Below are 20,960 nucleotides of genomic sequence, written 5' to 3' on the forward strand. Positions count from 1 at the left end.
TTGTCGTTTTCTGGTGTTGCATAACTTGCATGATGCTATTGTGCTGGGTTTTCCATGGTTGCAGATACATAATCCTGTGTTGGATTGGAAGTCTATGTCTGTGACTAGTTGGGGTTGTCAGGGGGTTCATAATGACGTTCCTGTGATGTCAATCTCCTCTTCCTCCTCTTCTGATGTTCCAGAGTTTTTGTCTGATTTTCAGGATGTATTCGATGAGCCCAAGTCCAGTTCCCTTCCACCGCATAGGGACTGTGATTGTGCTATTGACTTGATTCCAGGCTGTAAGTTTCCTAAGGGCCGACTTTTCAACCTGTCTGTGCCTCAACATACCGCCATGCGGAGTTATGTTAAGGAGTCTTTGGAGAAAGGGCATATTCGGCCATCTTCTTCACCGTTGGGAGCGGGATTTTTTTTTGTTGCTAAGAAGGATGGCTCCTTGAGACCCTGTATTGATTATCGCCTCTTGAATAAGATCACGGTCAAGTTTCAATACCCTTTGCCTTTGCTTTCCGATTTGTTTGCCAGGATTAAGGGGGCTAGTTGGTTTACTAAAATTGACCTTCGGGGGGCATATAATCTTGTTCGTATTAAGCAGGGTGACGAATTGGAAACTGCGTTTAATACGCCCGAAGGCCATTTTGAATACCTTGTGATGCCATTCGGGCTCTCTAATGCTCCATCAGTTTTTCAGTCCTTCATACATGATATCTTCTGGAATTATCTTGATAAATTCATGATTGTATATTTAGATGACATCTTAATTTTTTCCGATGATTGGGAGTCTCATGTGAAACAGGTCAGGATGGTATTTCAGATCCTTCGTGATAATGCTTTGTTTGTGAAGGGGTCTAAGTGTCTCTTTGGAGTGCAGAAGGTTTCTTTTTTGGGCTTCATTTTTTCTCCCTCATCTACAGAGATGGATCCGGTTAAGGTTCAGGCCATTCATGATTGGATTCAGCCCACATCCGTGAAGAGCCTTCAGAAATTTTTGGGCTTTGCTAATTTTTATCGCCGTTTCATTGCTAACTTCTCCAGTGTGGTTAAACCCCTGACCGATTTGACGAAGAAAGGCGCTGATGTAACAAATTGGTCCTCTGTGGCTGTCTCTGCCTTTCAGGAGCTTAAACGCCGATTTACTTCTGCCCCGGTGTTGCGTCAGCCAGATGTTTCTCTTCCGTTTCAGGTTGAGGTTGACGCTTCTGAGATTGGGGCAGGGGCCGTTTTGTCTCAGAGGAATTCTGATGGTTCCTTGATGAAACCGTGTGCCTTCTTTTCCCGTAAGTTTTCGCCTGCTGAACGCAATTATGATGTCGGCAATCGGGAGTTGTTGGCTATGAAGTGGGCGTTTGAGGAATGGCGACATTGGCTTGAGGGAGCCAAGCACCGTATTGTGGTCTTGACCAATCATAAAAATCTGATTTACCTCGAATCTGCCAAACGGCTGAATCCTAGACAGGCTCGATGGTCCGTTTTTCTCCCGTTTTGATTTCATGGTCTCGTATCTTCCGGGTTCTAAGAATGTTAAGGCTGATGCCCTCTCTAGGAGTTTTTTGCCTGATTCTCCTGAGGAACTTGAGTCGGTCGGCATTCTGAAGGAAGGGGTGGTCCTTTCTGCCATTTCCCCTGATTTGCGACGGGTTCTGCAGGAATTTCAGGCTGACAAACCTGACCGCTGTCCAGTGGGGAAACTGTTTGTTCCTGATAGATGGACTAGTAGAGTGATTTCTGAGGTTCATTGTTCTGTGTTGGCTGGCCATCCTGGTATTTTTGGTACCAGAGATTTGGTTGGTAGGTCCTTTTGGTGGCCTTCTTTGTCGCGTGATGTGCGTTCTTTTGTGCAGTCCTGTGGGACTTGTGCGCGGGCCAAGCCTTGTTGTTCCCGTGCTAGTGGGTTGCTTTTGCCTTTGCCGGTCCCTGAGAGGCCCTGGACGCATATTTCTATGGATTTTATTTCAGATCTTCCGGTTTCCCAGAGGATGTCGGTTATCTGGGTGGTTTGTGACCGGTTTTCTAAGATGGTTCATTTGGTGCCTTTGCCTAAATTGCCTTCTTCTTCTGATTTGGTTCCATTGTTTTTTCAGCATGTGGTTCGTTTGCATGGTATTCCGGAGAATATTGTGTCCGACAGAGGTTCCCAGTTTGTTTCTAGGTTTTGGCGGGCCTTTTGTGCTAGGCTGGGCATTGATTTGTCTTTTTCTTCCGCATTTCATCCTCAGACAAATGGCCAGACCGAGCGAACTAATCAGACTTTGGAAACTTATTTGAGATGCTTTGTGTCTGCTGATCAGGATGATTGGGTGGCTTTCTTGCCATTGGCCGAGTTTGCCCTTAATAATCCGGCTAGTTCGGCTACCTTGGTTTCGCCCTTCTTTTGTAATTTTGGTTTTCATCCTCGTTTTTCTTCGGGGCAAGTTGAGCCTTCTGCTGATTGTCCTGGTGTGGATTCTGTGGTTGACAGGTTGCAGCAGATTTGGGCTCATGTGGTGGACAATTTGGTGTTGTCTCAGGAGGAGGCTCAGCGTTTTGCTAACCGTCGTCGGTGTGTTGGCTCCCGGCTTCGGTTTGGGGATTTGGTCTGGTTGTCTTCCCGTCATGTTCCTATGAAGGTTTCTTCCCCTAAGTTTAAGCCTCGGTTTATTGGTCCTTATAGGATTTCTGAGATCATCAATCCAGTGTCTTTTCGTTTGGCCCTTCCGGCCTCTTTTGCCATCCATAATGTTTTCCATAGATCTTTATTGCGGAAATATGTGGTGCCCGTTGTTCCCTCTGTTGATCCTCCTGCTCCTGTGTTGGTTGATGGGGAGTTGGAGTATGTGGTTGAGAAGATTTTGGATTCTCGCTTTTCGAGGCGGAGGCTTCAGTACCTTGTCAAATGGAAGGGTTATGGCCAGGAGGATAATTCTTGGGTTTTTGCCTCTGATGTCCATGCTGCTGATTTGGTCCGTGCCTTTCATCTGGCTCGTCCTGATCGGCCTGGGGGCTCTGGTGAGGGTTCGGTGACCCCTCTTCAAGGGGGGGGTACTGTTGTGAATTCTGCTCTTGGGCTCCCTCCGGTGGTTGTTGGTGGTAGTGCAGTTGTCTTGGGGTTGTAATCCAGGGCAGGTGTTTCTGCTGATTGCAGCTTTATTAGGTATTTAGGTGTGCAGGATCCATGAGTCCTTGCCAGTTGTCCATTGTTTTTGGAGGGATTGCATCTCTCTCTGGTTCCTCATGCCCTGCTGCCAAATCAGCTAAGATAAGTGTCTGGTTTTTTGTCTCTGTGCACACATGCAGTGTGCTTTGCAATTCAGTGCAATTCATTGTGTTTTTGTCCAGCTTAGACTTTGTTTGGATTTTTCAGTCATGCTGGATTCTCAGGAGATGCAGATATACTTTCTATGTCTTTAGTTAGATGTAGAATATTTGTATTATCTGCTGTGGATATTTTTAGGATTTTAATACTGACCGCTTAGAATTCTGTCCTATCCTTTTCTATTTAGCTAGAAGTGCCTCTTTTGCTAAATCCTGTTTTTCTGCCTGCATGTCTTTCCTCTTATACTCACAGTCAATATTTGTGGGGGGCTGCCTATCCTTTGGGGTTCTGCTCTGAGGCAAGATAGAATTCCCATTTCCATCTATAGGGGTATTTAGTCCTCCGGCTGTGTCGAGGTGTCTAGGACGTGTTAGGTACATCCCACGGCTACTTCTAGTTGCGGTGTTAGTTTAGGGTTTGCGGTCAGTACAGGTACCACCTACTCCTGAGAAAGTCTCTCATGCGGCTCCAAGGTTACCGGATCATAACAGTTACCTTTAGTAGCCATTCAAACCCATTTGTGTCAACTTTTGTGCATGTTATCAGGCCAAAATCAGCAGGGTGTGTGAACTTTTGATCAGGGTCATTTGGATGTTTTGGGTTGTCATTATAATTTAAAAATAGATAACACAGTAGTTTGACAATAAATGGCTTCACCCAGCCACTAACCATGAGTGGAGAAAAAGTTTTGGTGTTATCATTCATATTCTCTGAAAAAAGGCCAAGAAAGCAAAAATTCTGCAGGGGTATGTAAACTCTTGAGCACAACTGTAATTAGCTAATTGGCAACATTTTTGAGAGGCATCATCAAAAGCTGAGTCAGAGCTGCATTCATTTAACAAGGAGCTCGGTTGGAAAACAGGCTGTTTCATTATCATGAGGCATTGAGTATTTTCTAAAAGAGGAAATAGAAAAAGTTTCTGTATTTAGACAAAGGCCTGTGACTTGTAATACTACTCTGTGTAGCCCCAACTATCAAGACATAGGCAGGCTAGTCTTTGTCCCTTTATTTCAGAAAGACACAGATGTTAAAAAATGGCAACAAGCTACTAATGCAAATAATGCCAGCATCTCACTTCACAAGTGCAGATAAGTACTAATGAAACCACAATGTAACTAGCACTGTTATTCGGAGCACTGTATAGCTTGCACTGTTATGAGAGTCCTGTAGCTGGTGGTGTCAGTGTGTCAGATGGCCATACCATTTCAAAAAATGTTTGGGTCTTTGGCAGTGTAGCAATATGACATATTGCATGAGGTATGATGCGTCATCCACTTCTGTCAAGATAGACAAGGTGGCGTTTGAAGGGACGGGTGCAGCACTGAGCCTGATGTGGATTTGCCCATCAAACAGGATGACACAATTTAGATGCAGAGCAGGACATGAATAAAGCACTTTTTCGGATGCACCTCTGAGGGAATAAAGGGGTTATACGAACCCCATTTACTTGATTTTAAAGTTGATGGGCATGGTTTATAAGGCGCAAAACTGTTGACAGAATCCCTTTAAACAGTAGTGGAAACATAATCTTACTAATATACATCAACAATATATCATTGGAACAAGATATATTTTAGATCACATTTAACTCTTGACAGGCCATCTCTGATGGGAAACGTGATCTCCAATAACTACTTTGACTTACAATTGGATTATATATGTTCTGTAGCGCACACTCGGTATCAGAGCCATAATATTGACTCGTACAATGTTAACATTTTTATTGTAAATGTGTCCAAGATATATTCTGTTTCATATTGGACAGTTTATTGGGTAACATTTGATAGCTCATCTGGTTATATTGTAATGTCATTCCTATTATGTGGCCATTCTGCAGTATTGAAAAGTTGTATTGATTACACTGACAATGTGACAGCTATTTACAATGCTAGCTGGTATTTTTCTGACATTGATTGTGGCTATGACGGACAGATTTTGTTCGTAAGTAATGTTTCATCCATTTAACTCTGTCATGTATTAGCATTAGCACACAATTACAGTGCATTTGCGGATGATATGAAAAACAAATTAACTTGAATGGAAACACTTCATTTCATACATTCATTTGGAGTTTACTGTTTACATTTGCAGAGTCTAAGTTTTACATAAGCTTTTTATCATCAATTTATGGATTTTATATTTTAAATTTTTTGCTATTTGGAAAATCTAGTATTTACCTTGAAGTTACCAGCATGACTGTATACCACAAGAAGTATGTAATTCTAATTACAATGTAGAAGGAACAGATCTATGCTTGTGGAACACGGTATAAATAGCCAGACGACATGGATAAAGTAATGTAGGTGTGATGTACAGTATATGGCTATTTCTCTGCGTTAATGGTTCTCAGATTATCACAAAGGAGCCTTATGGTTTGAGCTTGGGTACAATTACACAAAGTATTGTGCAAAAGTTTTAGGCATTTGTACAAAAATGCTGTAAAGTAAGAATATTTTAAATAAATAGAAGTGTTAATAGTTAATGAATGAACAAAAGAGAAATCCTAATGAAATCAATATTTGGTGTGAGACCTTTTGCCTTCAAAACAGCATCAAACCATCAATTCTTCAAAGTACAGTTGCACACAGTTTTTGAAGGAACTCATCAGGAGATTTGTAACAAACATCTTGGAGAACTAACAACAGATCTTCTGTGGCTGTAGGCTTGTGCAAATTCTTCTGTCTGTAAGGAAGTGCAGGTGCTGCCCAAGCCCCCCTTGAAGATATGTGTTATGATCTAATGCATTTTTTGGAAAAAATTTGGTCAATTTAAGGAGCGTTATGGCTATAGAGCACACTGCAATAGATTAGTGGTAAGCAAACCTTTTATTATACCAATACACGTTTCGGCAGTGGACTGCTACCTTCCTCAGGTAGAAATCCAAAACAAAAGCTCTCTTTCTTCTCTTTAGACCACTGCTATAGTTCTTCTGTGCAAACAGAATACACTATATGTGGAGCCCACAATTTGTCCTGATCACCTAGTTTTACATCAGAGCACTCATAATACACTTTTCTAATGAAGTCCGTAATGTTCCTTCGTTGTTTCTTCACTAGAAAACAACTGAAAATGTAGCAAAAGTTGTCAGATTAATTAGGACACCCCATTGTAGTAATTTCAATCACACTGTTAGAAACAGAAGCTCAATCCACCACAACCACTAAATACTAAAAGGAATTGTGGTAACCACACCAACCACCCACTAAATACTAAAAGGAATCGTGGTAACCACACCAACCACCCACTAAAAGGAATTGTGGTAACCACACCAACCACCCACTAAATACTAAAAGGAATTGTGGTAACCACACCAACCACCCACTAAATACTAAAAGGAATCGTGGTAACCACACCAACCACCCACTAAATACTAAAAGGAATCGTGGTAACCACACCAACCACCCACTAAATACTAAAAGGAATCGTGGTAACCACACCAACCACCCACTAAATACTAAAAGGAATTGTGGTAACCACACCAACCACCCACTAAATACTAAAAGGAATTGTGGTAACCACACCAACCACCCACTAAATACTAAAAGGAATCGTGGTAACCACACCAACCACCCACTAAATACTAAAAGGAATTGTGGTAACCACACCAACCACCCACTAAATACTAAAAGGAATCGTGGTAACCACACCAACCACCCACTAAATACTAAAAGGAATCGTGGTAACCACACCAACCACCCACTAAATACTAAAAGGAATTGTGGTAACCACACCAACCACCCACTAAATACTAAAAGGAATTGTGGTAACTACACCAATCACCCACTAAATACTAAAAGGAATTGTGGTAACTACACCAACCACACTCTTATAAACTCCATCTAAAAGAAAATCTGCCTTTGCTCCCTATAGCAACCAGTCACAGTGCAGCTTTTCAGTTCCTATACTGCTGAGGTAAAATAAAAGCTGTGCTATGATTGGATGATATGAAAAACGCCACACTGTATGACCTGTGACTAAAAAACACATTGTCTTTACAACCAATCACAGCACAGCTTCCATTTCTTAGAGTGCTGAGGTAAAATGGAATATACTGTATGCTATGATTGGATGCTACGGACACCAACACACTCTTTGGAAGCTGGGTTAAGAAAATCTTTTCTGCCCACAGCAGCCAATCACAGTACAGTGTCCATTTAATTTATAACCAATCTAATGACACCAAAATCATCCACCAAAGATCACACAAAAGGAGTCAAAGCATGGTGCAAAAAAAAAGCCCATAGAGTCAGTGTTTGCAAAAAAACTGTATGTGATGGAATTTGGGGATATTTTTCCTGACTTAAGCAATTGAAAGCATAGAAAATCACCTCTTACTTTTCAAACAATTTACCACTTGCTTACCTTTGTAGTTAAATGGAATAAGGGTTCTCATATTAATGGCAGATGACCTGCTTACTCTAGTAACTGCTGGAATAGAAGATTTTACCACAAAGCATCATGATCCAGATTTAATTCATGGTTGATGTTTTTTTTATTATATTTTTAATAGATCTATTAGAGGCATTTTTTTCCGTTGACTTGGTTTAGTGTAGTAAGTATTCTGCTACAAATCCTACAAAACATTAAATGCCAACCACAGAAAACACATGGTGTACAAGGTCTAATAAAACTACAATGTTATTAGATAAATTAAAGATAAAGAAAATACTAAAATGCAGAGTCACCCAATGGAGGACCACATGTGAATATATGGCACATCAATTGTTTGAAAAATGCACACAAATGTACACAACAGACTAAATAATAAGTATCCAAAACATCAATATTGTATGGGAACAAGTGTTCAAAGGAAAAAGCATTGACCGAAGTAAAGTACTTACATATTCCATGAAGAAGAGCTTCTCTAACATGTGGTCCAAGAGCCCCAACGCATGTTTCACCCTTGCTTCATCAGGGGGTGTATCAATGAGTTTTAGTTTTTTTTAATTATGTAGAAGCATGGTTGAAAAGCAATGTCTGACTTTCATTTGTTCATTTTCATAGATCTTTTATTATTACTTTTGTCAGATTCAAGTTATTTCTGTGACCATTGTGGGTTTTTCTATCATTAAACGAGGGGTACCAACAATTTTAACCACGTGTGTATATAGTGAAAGCAGAATTAACTCACTTCATACAGTACCTAATAAAATCTCTATTACTGGTGGTTGTATTACCAGTAAGTGCTTTGGCGGTATTAAAGTATAACTGACATGTTGAATTTCCAACTACTGATAAACATTTCCCTGTGATAAGTTTTCTCTTTTTGTATACAAACATGTGTCATCTCTTAAAGGGGTTGCCATCTCTGGACAATCCTTTTTGTTAAAGTCTTCAACTGCTGAAACCATAACAGTCAGTTGTATTCCAAGGAAAACTAATTCAGTAAGTGTTTAATCCATTCACCACCTTGCCATTTTCAGTTTTGGGGCTTTCATTTTTTGCTCCCCTTCTTTCCAGGGCCCTAACTTTTTTCCATCAATATGGCCTTATGGGGCTTGTATTTTGCGGCATGAGTAGTTCTTTTGAATGGCACCATTGATTTTACCATATAGCAGTGAAATTGCAAAAAAGTGCAATTCCTCAATTTAATTTTGGGTTTTTTATTTACCATGTTCACTAAATCCTAAAACTGACCTGGCAATATGATTCCCCAGGTCTTTACGAGTTTTCAGATACCAATCAGGTATAGGTTCTTTTTTATTTAAGTTGTGAAAAAAATCCAAAGTATGCAAGAAAGAATACGCTTATGTCCCTATTTTCCGAGACCCGTAGCATCTCCATTTTTTTTCGATCTGGAGCTTATTTTCTGTGCACCAAGCTGACATTTCTATTGATATCATATTGCATTTTATTGCAATGTTGCGGCGGCCAAAAAAACGTAATTTCTGAAAGCAGCTATACCAAATATGTGCATTTTTATATATTTTTTTAATAGTTTTATTTTGATTGGGGCAAAAGGGGGGTGTTTTTAACTTTTGTGTTTTGTTTTAATATTTTTATAAAACCTTTTATTTTTACTAGCTTTAATAGTCTCCTTAGGAAACTTGAAGTTGCGATCATCGAATCAGATATGTGTAGCAAAAATCACAATCTCCTATGAATGTCAGCTACTGGCTGGCGTTCATAGGAGATAAACAGTGACAGACGGGGGTATGTTGCAAACCCCCGGCTGTTAAGACAACCCATTGGCACCCAACGATCACGTGCCAGGGGTGCCAATTGGCGGTACATGTGACACGCCTGTTAAATGCCGCTGTCAGAGATTGACAGCGGCATTTAATTTTAACAGCCCTGTGAGGATCTCGGATCCACCTGCGGCTGTTAGAGTTCAAATCAGCTGTCACGTGCAGAGAAAGATGCAGGCTCAGGGCCAGAGCCCGCATCAAAGGCAGGGACACGACCTTAGACGTACCTGTACAGCTCAGGTGGTAAAGGGGTGGAAGGGGAGATGAAGAATTATACAACTGCCATTAAAAACAGAGGGCATGAGATGCTCTTTGAATCCACTCTCTACTTTATCTGGCTGATAAAACCTCTAAATGCCTCCTTCTACCCAATCAGTTTACCCATTGAATTACAATTTAAATGGAGATAAAACAAGATTCATATTTCACTTAGATTAAGGTTTTTTTTTTAATTAAACCTAAGAAATTTCACTGTGGCAGCGAATTGATTTATTTTGAGTCATATATTATTTGTATAATGCATTTTTTTTAGACGTATTATACTGTGTCTGTATTGAACCATGCATTGTCTTACAGAGCAATAATGGAGCACAAAGAGTTGCTAAAAGTACCCTGGGACTGGCAAATAGGTAAGCCATTTAAATCCCATCATAAATAATGCTTCACTAAACAATGAATAACGGCCTTGCAATCTATCAAAAGCCGAGCCGCTTCATAACATTTCCTAAATGAGCTCTCCACCTACTGACTTAAAGAACATTTACTGCGCCATTATCTTGGGTACAGAACAGCACCAACCGGAGATCAATGTGGATATAAAATCACAGAGGATGACACTTTTACTCTAATATGAACTAAAAGGATATGAAGACTTTTAACAGCAATAGCTATAAAAAGAAAAAAAAACAAATACTTAAGAAAATTCTAATGCATAATTCTCATAAAATAAAATTGCCTAAAGCAAACTGAGCATGAAACATACATATAGAATAGCAGCAAATTAGGCTTCAGTATGGACATCATACATCTATGTCTGCCCAGTCTGGGATTTAATATTACAAGAACTTCTATTTGTTTCATTAACAAAGTCTCAGTAAAGCAGTGAAATGGCTGTGAATCATGGAAAGCAATTGAGTCTTTGGTGAATACATTACCTGTTTTTGTATTAACACTTTCACTTAAATATGCAGAATCTGTGCAGGAGGTCTGTATGTACACAAGTTAAATAGTGAGTAAGGCAGGGATCACATTTGCGTTCGGGGGCTTTGCGGAGGGCTGCGTACGTCCTCCGTTACGTTCCCGTGCGGCGGGCATGTCAAAACAACGCAACCGCATACATCCGCATGTCCTGCGTACCCAATGTTAAAGATAGGTATGCAGGACGCATGCAAAAGTATGTGGACGTAGGCGGGGTTTAATGGAGGACGTACGCAACCCTCCGCAAAGTCCCCGAACGCAAATGTGAACTTAGCCTAAAAAAAGCTATACTGGTAATGTACAATCAGTATATAATGGTGTTAAAGATGTTGTCTACTATTACATTAATGACCTATTCTTCCATTTTGCTCCTATACTTGGCTCCCACACTGATCAGCTCTTAACATCTAAGGTGACAATTTTATAAACAGTATACGAAGAGGAACACCACGGTTCCAATCCAACACTGTTTAGTGAAAATAATAGGAGCTGATCTCCTGGACTCAGCAGCAGCTACTACACTGTGCACAGAGTGTTGGTGTTCTGCTCTGTACACTGTTCACATCTGGCCACCGCAGGAGGTGATAACAATTAGTCAGGTGTTGGGACCACAACGATCTTATGTGAATGATCTACCCAAAATATAGGTCATCAATATAAAGGCAGTGGACAACCCTTTAAAATGAACCTGCCACCAGACTTTCCCCATATAAAGTACAGCCAGCATTTTTCACCCGTCTGTTACAGTGCACTAGAATGCTGCAAACATGTCCCCAATCCACTCTGCGAGGCACAAAAAAGAGCTTCTATTATACTCACAGAGAGCGCCGTCCTGTCCAATGGGCATATCTGGTCTTGATCCGGCACCTGCTCTCTTCTTATGATCGCCATCTTCCTTCCCTGCTTAGTGTAGATGACGCGTCCTACGTCATCCACAGTGTCCCCATCGCACTCCTGCCTGGTACACTACTTCTCTCTGCCAAAATAAGGTTATCAGCCACAACAGCATTAATAATCCATCTTCTCTGATACATAAAGATTAATTTCAGATCATTTTTTACATAATAATATAGTTAAAACAGCAAAACAAGGTGATTCTGAACTGCCTTGGCTAATTTAATTGGGCTATCACCTACTTGAATCTTTTACTAAAGGGAATCTGTCACCAGGTTTTTGCTAACCCATTTCAAAGTAACATAATGTAGGACCAGAGACGCCCATTCCAGCAATGTGTCACTTGCAAGGATGCATGTTGTAGTTATGATGAAATCATTGTTTTATAAGAAGCATGAGATTATCATATTCATGAGCTCTGTATAATTCTGCCCACACCACTGATTGGTAGCTTTTTGCCTATGCACAGTGTACACATGCAGTTGTCAGTCATTGATGTGGATGGGTTATAAAGGGCTCAGAATTCAGAGAAATAGTTGATTTGCAACAGAAAAAAATATAGATTTGATCAAAATTACAGCAAACAGTAAAGTAAGTGGCAAATTGTGAGAATCAGAATCAAGGTCTGTGCTCTCTACTACATCATTCTGCTCTGAGGTAGTTACAACCTAGAACAAAAGCAATACGTAGAAACACTGCAGAAAGTAAATAAATAGTAACACATGTAAAACACATGGTCACTTAGTTAACTTTTTTAATTAAAAAAGAAAAGTGTAAAAGCCATCCCACCACAACAAGATGTACCCAATCAGGATGGTCCTTAGCTCAAGTATTTCAGCCTTCTGGGGGCCAATAGACCTCAAAATAGAAAGGGGTTAGAGCAGCACCTTGCCTGGTTGTGTTTAACCCCTGTCTGAGTAGATAAGATGCACAGCTCAAAAAGGAGGCCACGCACGTAACTGTGACGAGTGCAAACAACTGCAGCAAAACCAAAAACAAGGGCCAGCACACCTGTTAGAATAAGTGTAATGCGTAGGGGTATATATGCTGTCACTATTAACAGACAAAAATGACCTATAAACAACGTATAAAAACCCTGCAGTAAGTAAATAAATAGTAGAATATGTAAAAAAACACTGGGTATTTCTTTTTTTTATAAAAAAAAAATGTAAAAACCATCCCACTGTGACAAGGTGTGTCCAATCAAAATAGTCTATCTCTAGTAACTCACCTTGCTTTGTGCCAACAGGCCTCAAAATACCATAGATGGGGCAGAGTTGGAGCTGTGCCTGCCTGTGTTGTGCTTGCGGAAAGTTTTGTAGATAAAGTGCAAAGCCCTTATCTGTACACCTTACCTACTCTGCTTTTTCCATGCAGATGTTAAGGGGAATCTGTCAGGTCCCCCATGACCTGCATCCCATCAGCATTCACCTGTGTATGAATAATTTCCCTCCCTAGCCAGCCCTGTATAACATTATTCAGTGAATACAGATTCATGACCGGAAGGTCAGAAGACTTCTTCCGGTCAGTGCGCCTCTGAAGCCGGGAAGCATACACCTAGCTTCAAAGATGCAAGGACAAAACCGAAATGAGCGGCGCACATGCGTGACATTTGCATGAGCTGTGACGAGGCCGGCACCTAGAAAATATGTTATAATACCCACAGGGTCTGGGGAAAGTAACGCCCCATCGACTAGTCAATGTCCTCATTAGAATAGGAAGAGGGGACCTTATAAATGCTTTTTTTATACCTTGTTTTCACTTAATAATGTTATACCGGGCTGGTTAGGCAGGGAGTTGAATCATACACAGGTGAATGCAGCTGGGTTGGAGGGCATGGGGGCCCTAACAGGTTCCCTTTAAACATAGTCAGGCACAGGTCTTGCGCTGCCTTGCGTATTTTGAGGCCAGTAGGTAAAAATCTAGGTGAGTTACTAAAGATAGGGAGCATCCTGATTGGGTACACCAATTTCGCGGTGGATGGTTTTTATGATAAAAAAAGTCAACTACATACCCTATGTTTTTTTACATGTATTACTACTATTTACTTACTGCAGTGATTCTACACATAGTTTTTATCCTAGGTTATATTTGTCTGTTAATGCCCACACTGTATATATGCATCTACATATCACACTTATACTAACAGGTTTGTTGGACCTTGATTTTGGTTTTGCTCTCAGATGGGCTAGAAAAATCTTGGTGACAGATTCCCTTTACAACTAGACTATTGCTGAGTGTCAATGGAATTTTTTTTCTCGCAAATCTAATATATGAGGCTTAATTCAACTTGTATTTCAAATTCCCTTTGTACCTATGAATAGTTACTTTAAAGAGATTATATATGATTATAAAAAAAAAGTGTCTGATATAATCGCACTTAGACTTTATCCAAAAATGTATAAAAATTGAATCGAGCATACTGTTGAAAAACAGTCAGTTTTTTCTGGTGTTGAAACTAAAAAGAACTACCGGTATTTTTAATCAGTATATTGGATCCAATTGTCAATTTTTGGACTCTATTTTTTTAACATCGTTGGGGCATATGTTTTTCTCCTATGCAAAAAAACATATTTTTTTTCAATCTTCTACAAAAACTTAATAGCAACAAATAGACAGTACTTTGTTGACACACAAATGACTTCTGTGTGCTGTCATTTTGTTTTGGAGCGAAATATGTGAAATTTCTGCTTGCAGACCAACTGATCATTTCTTCAGAATTTTCTCCTTGGGGGTGTGCTTTCATTCCTCCCTCTCAGAGATTGACAGCATCTGAATGAGAGAGGTGGAAATGCATGCCACAAAGTACTCTGAAGAAATGCCCAAAGTACAGGTGCTTCTCACAAAATTAGAATATCATCAAAAAGTTAATTTATTTTAGTTCTTCACTACAAAAAGTGAAACTCATATATTATATAGTCATTACAAGCAGAGTGATCTATTTTAAGTGTTTAGTCCTGTTAATGTTGATAATTATGTTTTACAGCGAATGAAAACCCAAAATTCATTATATCAGTAAATTAGAATAATTTATAACACCAGCTTGAAAAATTATTGTAAAATCTGAAATGTTGGCCTACTGAAATGGATGTTCAGTAAATGCACTCAATACTTTGCCTTTTGCATCAATTATTGCGGCGTGGCATGGAGGCTATCAGCCATTGGCATTGCTGAGGTGAAATCGAAGCCCACGTTGCTTTGATAGCAGTCTTCAGCTTATCTGCATTTTTGGGTCTGGATTCTCTCATCTTCTTATCAATACCCCAAAGATTCTCTATGAGGTTAAGGTCAGGCGAGTTTGCTGTCCAATCAAGCACAGTGATACCGTTGTTGTTAAACCAGAGTCAGCATGGGGTTTGTAACTAATAAGTCATGTCAGACTAACTTAATTTCCTTCTATGACAGAATCACTGACTGGGTGGATCAGGGAAATGCTGTAGATATAGTATATCTTGACTTCAGCAAAGCATTTGACAAAGTGTCTCACACCATCCTTATTGAAAAAAAACTAAGTATGGAATGGACAAGGCAACTGTTAGGTGGATTCATAACTGGCTTAGTGATTGGACCCAAAAAGTGGTTGTAAATGGCTGCACATCCAGTTGGAAGAATGTCTCAAGTGGGGTACCACAGGGTTCTGTCCTGGGCCCTGTATTGTTCAACATCTTTATCAATGACTTAGATGAAGGAATTGAGGGTACACTGATTAAATTTGCTGATGACACAAAGCTAGGAGGGATAGCTAATACTTGAGAAGAGAGAAGATTCAAAAACATATAAATAAACTGGAGCAGTGGACAGCAACTAACAGAATGGTTTTTAACAAGGAAAAATGCAAAGTACTACATCTGGGCAATAAAAATGAAAAAACATACAGAATGGGAGGAAAAGGGCTAAGCAACAGCACATGTGAAAAAGACTTGGGTATACTAATAGACCATAAACTGAACATGAGTCAACAGTGTGATGCAGCAGCAAAAAAAGGCAAATGCAATACTGGGATGTATTAACAGAAGCATACAGTCTAGATCACATGAAGTCATTATTGCCCTCTACTCCTCTTTGGTCAGACATCATCTGGAATACTGTGTCCAGGTTTGGGCACCACATTTTAAAAAAGACATCAACAAACTGGAGCAAGTTCAGAGAAGAGCGACCAGAATGCAAACCATGTCCTATGAGGAACGGTTACAGAAGAAAAAGAAGACTGAGAGGAGACTTAATAGCTGTCTATAAATATCTCAAGGGCTGTTACATTGGAGAAGGATCATCTTTATTATCATTTGCACAAGGAAAGCCTAGAAGCAATGGGATGAAACTGAATGGGAGGAGACACAGATATTAGAAACAACTTTTTGACAGAGTGATCAATGAGTGGAACAGGCTGCCATGAGAGGTGGTGAGTTCTCCTTCCATGGAAGTTTTCATACAGAGGCTGGACAGACATCTGTCTGAGATGATTTAGTGAATCCTGCTTTGAGCAGGGGGTTGGACCATATGACCCAGGAGGTCCCTTCCAACTCTACCATTCTATGATTCTATGAAACCAGGTATTGGTACTTTTGGCAGTGTGGACAGGTGCTAAGTCCTGCTGGACAATGAAATTTTTATCTCCAAAAAGCTTATTGGCAGACAGAAGCATGAAGTGCTCTAACATTTCCTGGTAGACGGCTACGCTGATTTTGGTCTTGATAAAACACAGTGGAGCTACACCATCAGATGACATGGCTCTCCAAACCGTCACTGATTGAGGAAACTTCACACCAGACCTCAAGCAGCTGGAATTGTATGCCTCTCCAATCTTCCTCCAGACTCTGGGCCACGATTTCCAAATGAAATGCAAAATTTACTTTCATCTGAAAACAACACCTTGGACCACTGAACAACAGTCCAGTTCTTTTTCTCCTCAGCCCAGGTAAGACGCCTCTGGCATTGTCGATTGGTCATAAGTAGCTTGACACAAGGAATGCGACACTTGTAGCTCATGTCCTGGAAACGTCTGTGTGTGGTGGCTCTTGAAGCAATGACTCCAGCAGGAGTCCATTCCTTGTGAATCTCCCCACATTTTTGAATGGCCTTTTCTTAATAATCCATTCAAGGCTGCGGTTAGCCCGGTTGCTTGTGCACCTTTTTCTACCACACGTTTTCCTTCCACTCAACTTTCCATTAATGTGCTTTGATACAGCACTCTGTGAACAGCCAGCTTCTTAAGCAATTAACTTTTGTGGCTTACCCTCCTTGTGGAGTGTGTCAATGACTGCAATCTCTCAAGTCAACAGTCTTTCCCATGATTGTGGAGCCTACTGAAACAAACTAATGGACTTTTACAAATGCTTAGGAAGCCTTTGCAGGTGTTTTTTTTATTAATTATTCTAATTTATTGAGATAATGACTTTTGGGTTTTCATTGACTGTAAGCCATAATCATCAACATTAACAGAAATAACACTTGAAATAGATCACTCTTTTTGTAATGACTCTATATGAGTTTCACTTTTTGTATTGAAGAGCTGACATAAATTAACTTTTTGATGATATTCTAATTTATGAGAAGCACCTGTATGTCCATTTTAATTCATCTGCAGAGACGTCTTTAACTATGAACAAATAGGCAGCAGAGTTTTTGCTAATTGTAATGTTTGTCTCATAGGACTGTTGTACGTGGGATTCACTGCCTGCATGTTTGGCCTGTACAGCTTCCTTCCTGTGGTTATAAAAAAAACTAGTGCGACTGCGATAAACCTCTCCACATTAACAGCAGAACTCTACACCTTTTTCTGTGGTCTTTTCTTGTTTCACTACAAGGTGAGTCTAAATTTTATGAAAGAAAGGTATCCCATATATTGTTTATAATAGATAGATAGATAGATAGCTAGATAGATAGATAGATAAGGCATGAAATAGCGTATGCAACTTGCTGAAAGAGAATACCTAGAAATAAATAGATCTAAATTGCTAGGTAGTAATCCGGTTACATTTTAATTTACCTATTTCAGTAAGCGAGTTAATGATATTCTTACAGCAGAAGTGAAAATGTATGACCTATAAAAATCTGAAAAATTGTGAAAATGCCACCTCATACTATATGCCAGTAACTTTTGTCTTTGAACCCTGAGCATCATGACAAATGATTCTGTATGCTTCTCACATTCTAGGAAGAATGCAAAGTATAATCTTTTCCTTTTGTATTGTTAAAATATTCCAGACAGCATGCCTTTTACAGTAACTCTTTCTTGTAGGTGAATTTCATTTAATACTTATCCCACCAGAGGCAAAATATATGACGTTATTCTGTTATATCAATGTATAGTTTCCTATTTTTGCTTGGTAGGGCTTACGATGGCACGTTAAAGGTCATTTATGAACTACAACATTATTCGGATGACAATACATGTATTTATGGCTCTGTGCCTATTTTTATCCTCGTTCTGTAATATATCAGCTATGTTCAGAGTGTATTACACAATTTTCCCTTGAGTTGGGGACAAATTATTGGGAATTTGATCTCTTAATTTTTCTTTGACATAATGATGAGTATATAATTACTTATGCGATCACACTGAGCTACTTCTCACGGTCAAGCCGTGAGTAAAGAAAGTCAATGAGTCTGAACTCAAAAGCCAGGAGGATACGTCATAAACAGAGGGGAGAGACAAAGTCAGGTCTCAGTCCGGGGTCAGAATTCCAAGAATGTAGCATATCAAGACAAAGGTGCTAGGCAAATGGATTGTCAAAGGCAAATCCAAGGTTGGGCAACAAACATCAGAATAAAGGAACTCAGAGAACAATTCAAACACACCACTTGAGCTAAGCTACAAATGGCAATATTATAATCATTGCCAGCCAGCTAACTAGCCAGATAATCAAACAGGCGACACCTGGAGGAAACCCCACTGGCCCGGCCAGATTGGACAGCAAAGTTGTCATTCACAATACTGACAGCTCAGCACACCCCTGCCTCAGATTGGGCGGTTAAGCTGTCACTTACAATCTTGACAGCTCAGCACGCCTCTAATACTATAGGGCTACTGAGCTGTCACTCACACTGTCCTTACGACACTGTGAGTGTTGTAATTGTAACAGGTAATATCTTTATTTTATGTAACTTTTTGGAACTTTAATCTATGTCTGCTTGAGCAACTATTTTCTATTGTTCCACTTCATCTACAATAAACAAATACATATGCAATTGGTATTGATTACAAAATGTCCTACTACTTTTATACAAAGTGGCATGTAAAAGTTTGGACATCCATAGTCAAAATTACTGTTATTGTGAACAGTTAAGCAAGTTGAAGTGAAATGATCTAAAAAAGATAACACATTTCCTTTATATTTTAGGCAAAAAAAATACATGTATGTATATATATATATATATATATATATATATATATATATATACTATATAATTGTCTAAGGGGTACTTCCGTCTTTCTGTCTGTCCTTCTGTCTGTCATGGATATTCATTGGTCACGGCCTCTGTCTGTCATGGAATCCAAGTCGCTGATTGGTCGTGGCAAAACGCCAACGACCATTGCCATGACCAATCAGCGACGGGCGCAGTCCAACGGCAACATGGCCGCTCCTTCCTCCCCGCAGTCAGTGCACCCTCCATACTCCCCTCCAGTCAGCGCTCACACAGGGTTAATGGCAGCGCTAATGGACCGCGTTATGCCGCGGTGTAACGCACTCCATTAACGCTGCTATTAACCCTGTGTGACCAACTTTTTTACTATTGAGGCTGCCTATGCAGCTTCAATAGTAAAAAAATCTAATGTTAAAAATAATAAAAAAATAAAAAATCATCATATACTCACCTTCCGGCCCTTTTCCCACTCCTCGCAACGCTCCGGTAACCGCTCCATGCATTGCAATCTCGCGAGATGATGACGTAGAGGTCTCGCGAGACCGCTACGTCATCATCTCGCGAGACCGCAATGCACTCTTCAGACTGGAGTGGGAGCGCACAAGGAGCATCGGTAACCGCTTCCTGGATCCAGGGCCCAACGGAAGGTGAGTATATAACTAATTTTTATTTTAAATTCTTTTTTTTAACAGGGATATCATGCCCACATTGCTCTATACGTGGGCTGTGCAATATACTACATGGGCTGTGCAATATACTACGTGGGCTGCGCACTGTACTACGTGGACTGTGCAATATACAATGTGGGCTGCACAATGTACTACGTGGGCTGTGCAATATACAACGTGGGCTGCGCAATGTACTACGTGGGCTGCGTACTGTACTACGTGGGCTGCGCAATTTACTACATGGGCTACGCAATGTACTACGTGGGCTGCGCAATATACAATGTGGGCTGCACAATATACAACGTGGGCTGCACCCTGTACTACGTGGGCTGTGCAATACACAACGTGGGCTGCGCACTGTACTACGTGGGCTGTGCAATATACAACGTGGGCTGTGCAATATACAACGTGGGCTGTGCAATTTACTACGTGGGCTGTGCAATGTGCTACGTGGGCTGCGCAATGTACTACGTGAGCTGCGCACTGTACTACATGGGCTGCGCAATTTACTACGTGGGCTACGCAATGTACAACGTGGGCTGCGCAATATACAACGTGGGCTGCGCAATATACAACGTGGGCTGCGCACTGTACTACGTGGGCTGCACAATATACAACGTGGGCTGCGCACTGTACTACGTGGGCTGTGCAATACACAATGTGAGCTGCGCAATGTGCTACGTGGGCTGCGCACTGTACTACGTGGGCTGCGCAATATACGACGTGGGCTGCGCAATATACAATGTGGGCTACGCACTGTACCACGTGGGCTGTGCAATATACAACGTGAGCTGCACAATGTACTACGTGGGCTGCGCAATGTACTACATGGGCTGCGCAATATGCAACGTGGGCTGCGCAATGTACTGCGTGGGCTGCGCAATGTACTGCGTGGGCTGCGCAATGTACTGCGTAGGCTGCGCAATGTACTATGTGGGCTGTGCTATACACTACGCATACATATTCTAGAATACCCGATACGTTAGAATCGGGCCACCATCTAGTATATATATATATATACATACACAGTACAGACCAAAAGTTTGGACACACCTCATTTAAAGATTTTTCTGTATTTTCATGACTATGAAAATTGTACATTCACACTGAAGGCATCAAAACTATGAATGAACACATGTGGAATTATATACTTAACAAAAAAGTGTGAAACAACTGAAATTATGTCTTATATTCTAGGTTCTTCAAAGTATCCACCTTTTGCTTTGATGACTGCTTTGCACACTCTTGGCATTCTCTTGATGAGCTACAAGAGGTAGTCACAGGGAATGGTTTTCACTTCACAGGTGTGCCCTGTCAGGTTTAATAAGTGGGATTTCTTGCCTTATAAATGGATT

General features: G+C 40.4%; 1 protein-coding gene across 1 annotated transcript in view; it reads left to right on the forward strand.

Moving 5' to 3' along the window:
- The window catches only part of SLC35F1 (solute carrier family 35 member F1), a 642,523-nt gene that overhangs the window by 582,464 nt on the left and 39,099 nt on the right, over window positions 1–20,960 (forward strand). The window contains exons 6-7 of the mRNA XM_077292852.1: window positions 10,058–10,110; window positions 17,222–17,376. Of these exons, the coding sequence (XP_077148967.1) occupies window positions 10,058–10,110; window positions 17,222–17,376 (208 nt within the window). The remainder of the gene's footprint in view (window positions 1–10,057; window positions 10,111–17,221; window positions 17,377–20,960) is intronic.

The sequence above is a fragment of the Ranitomeya variabilis genome, chromosome 2 (assembly GCF_051348905.1).
Source record: "Ranitomeya variabilis isolate aRanVar5 chromosome 2, aRanVar5.hap1, whole genome shotgun sequence".
NCBI lineage: Eukaryota > Metazoa > Chordata > Amphibia > Anura > Dendrobatidae > Ranitomeya > Ranitomeya variabilis.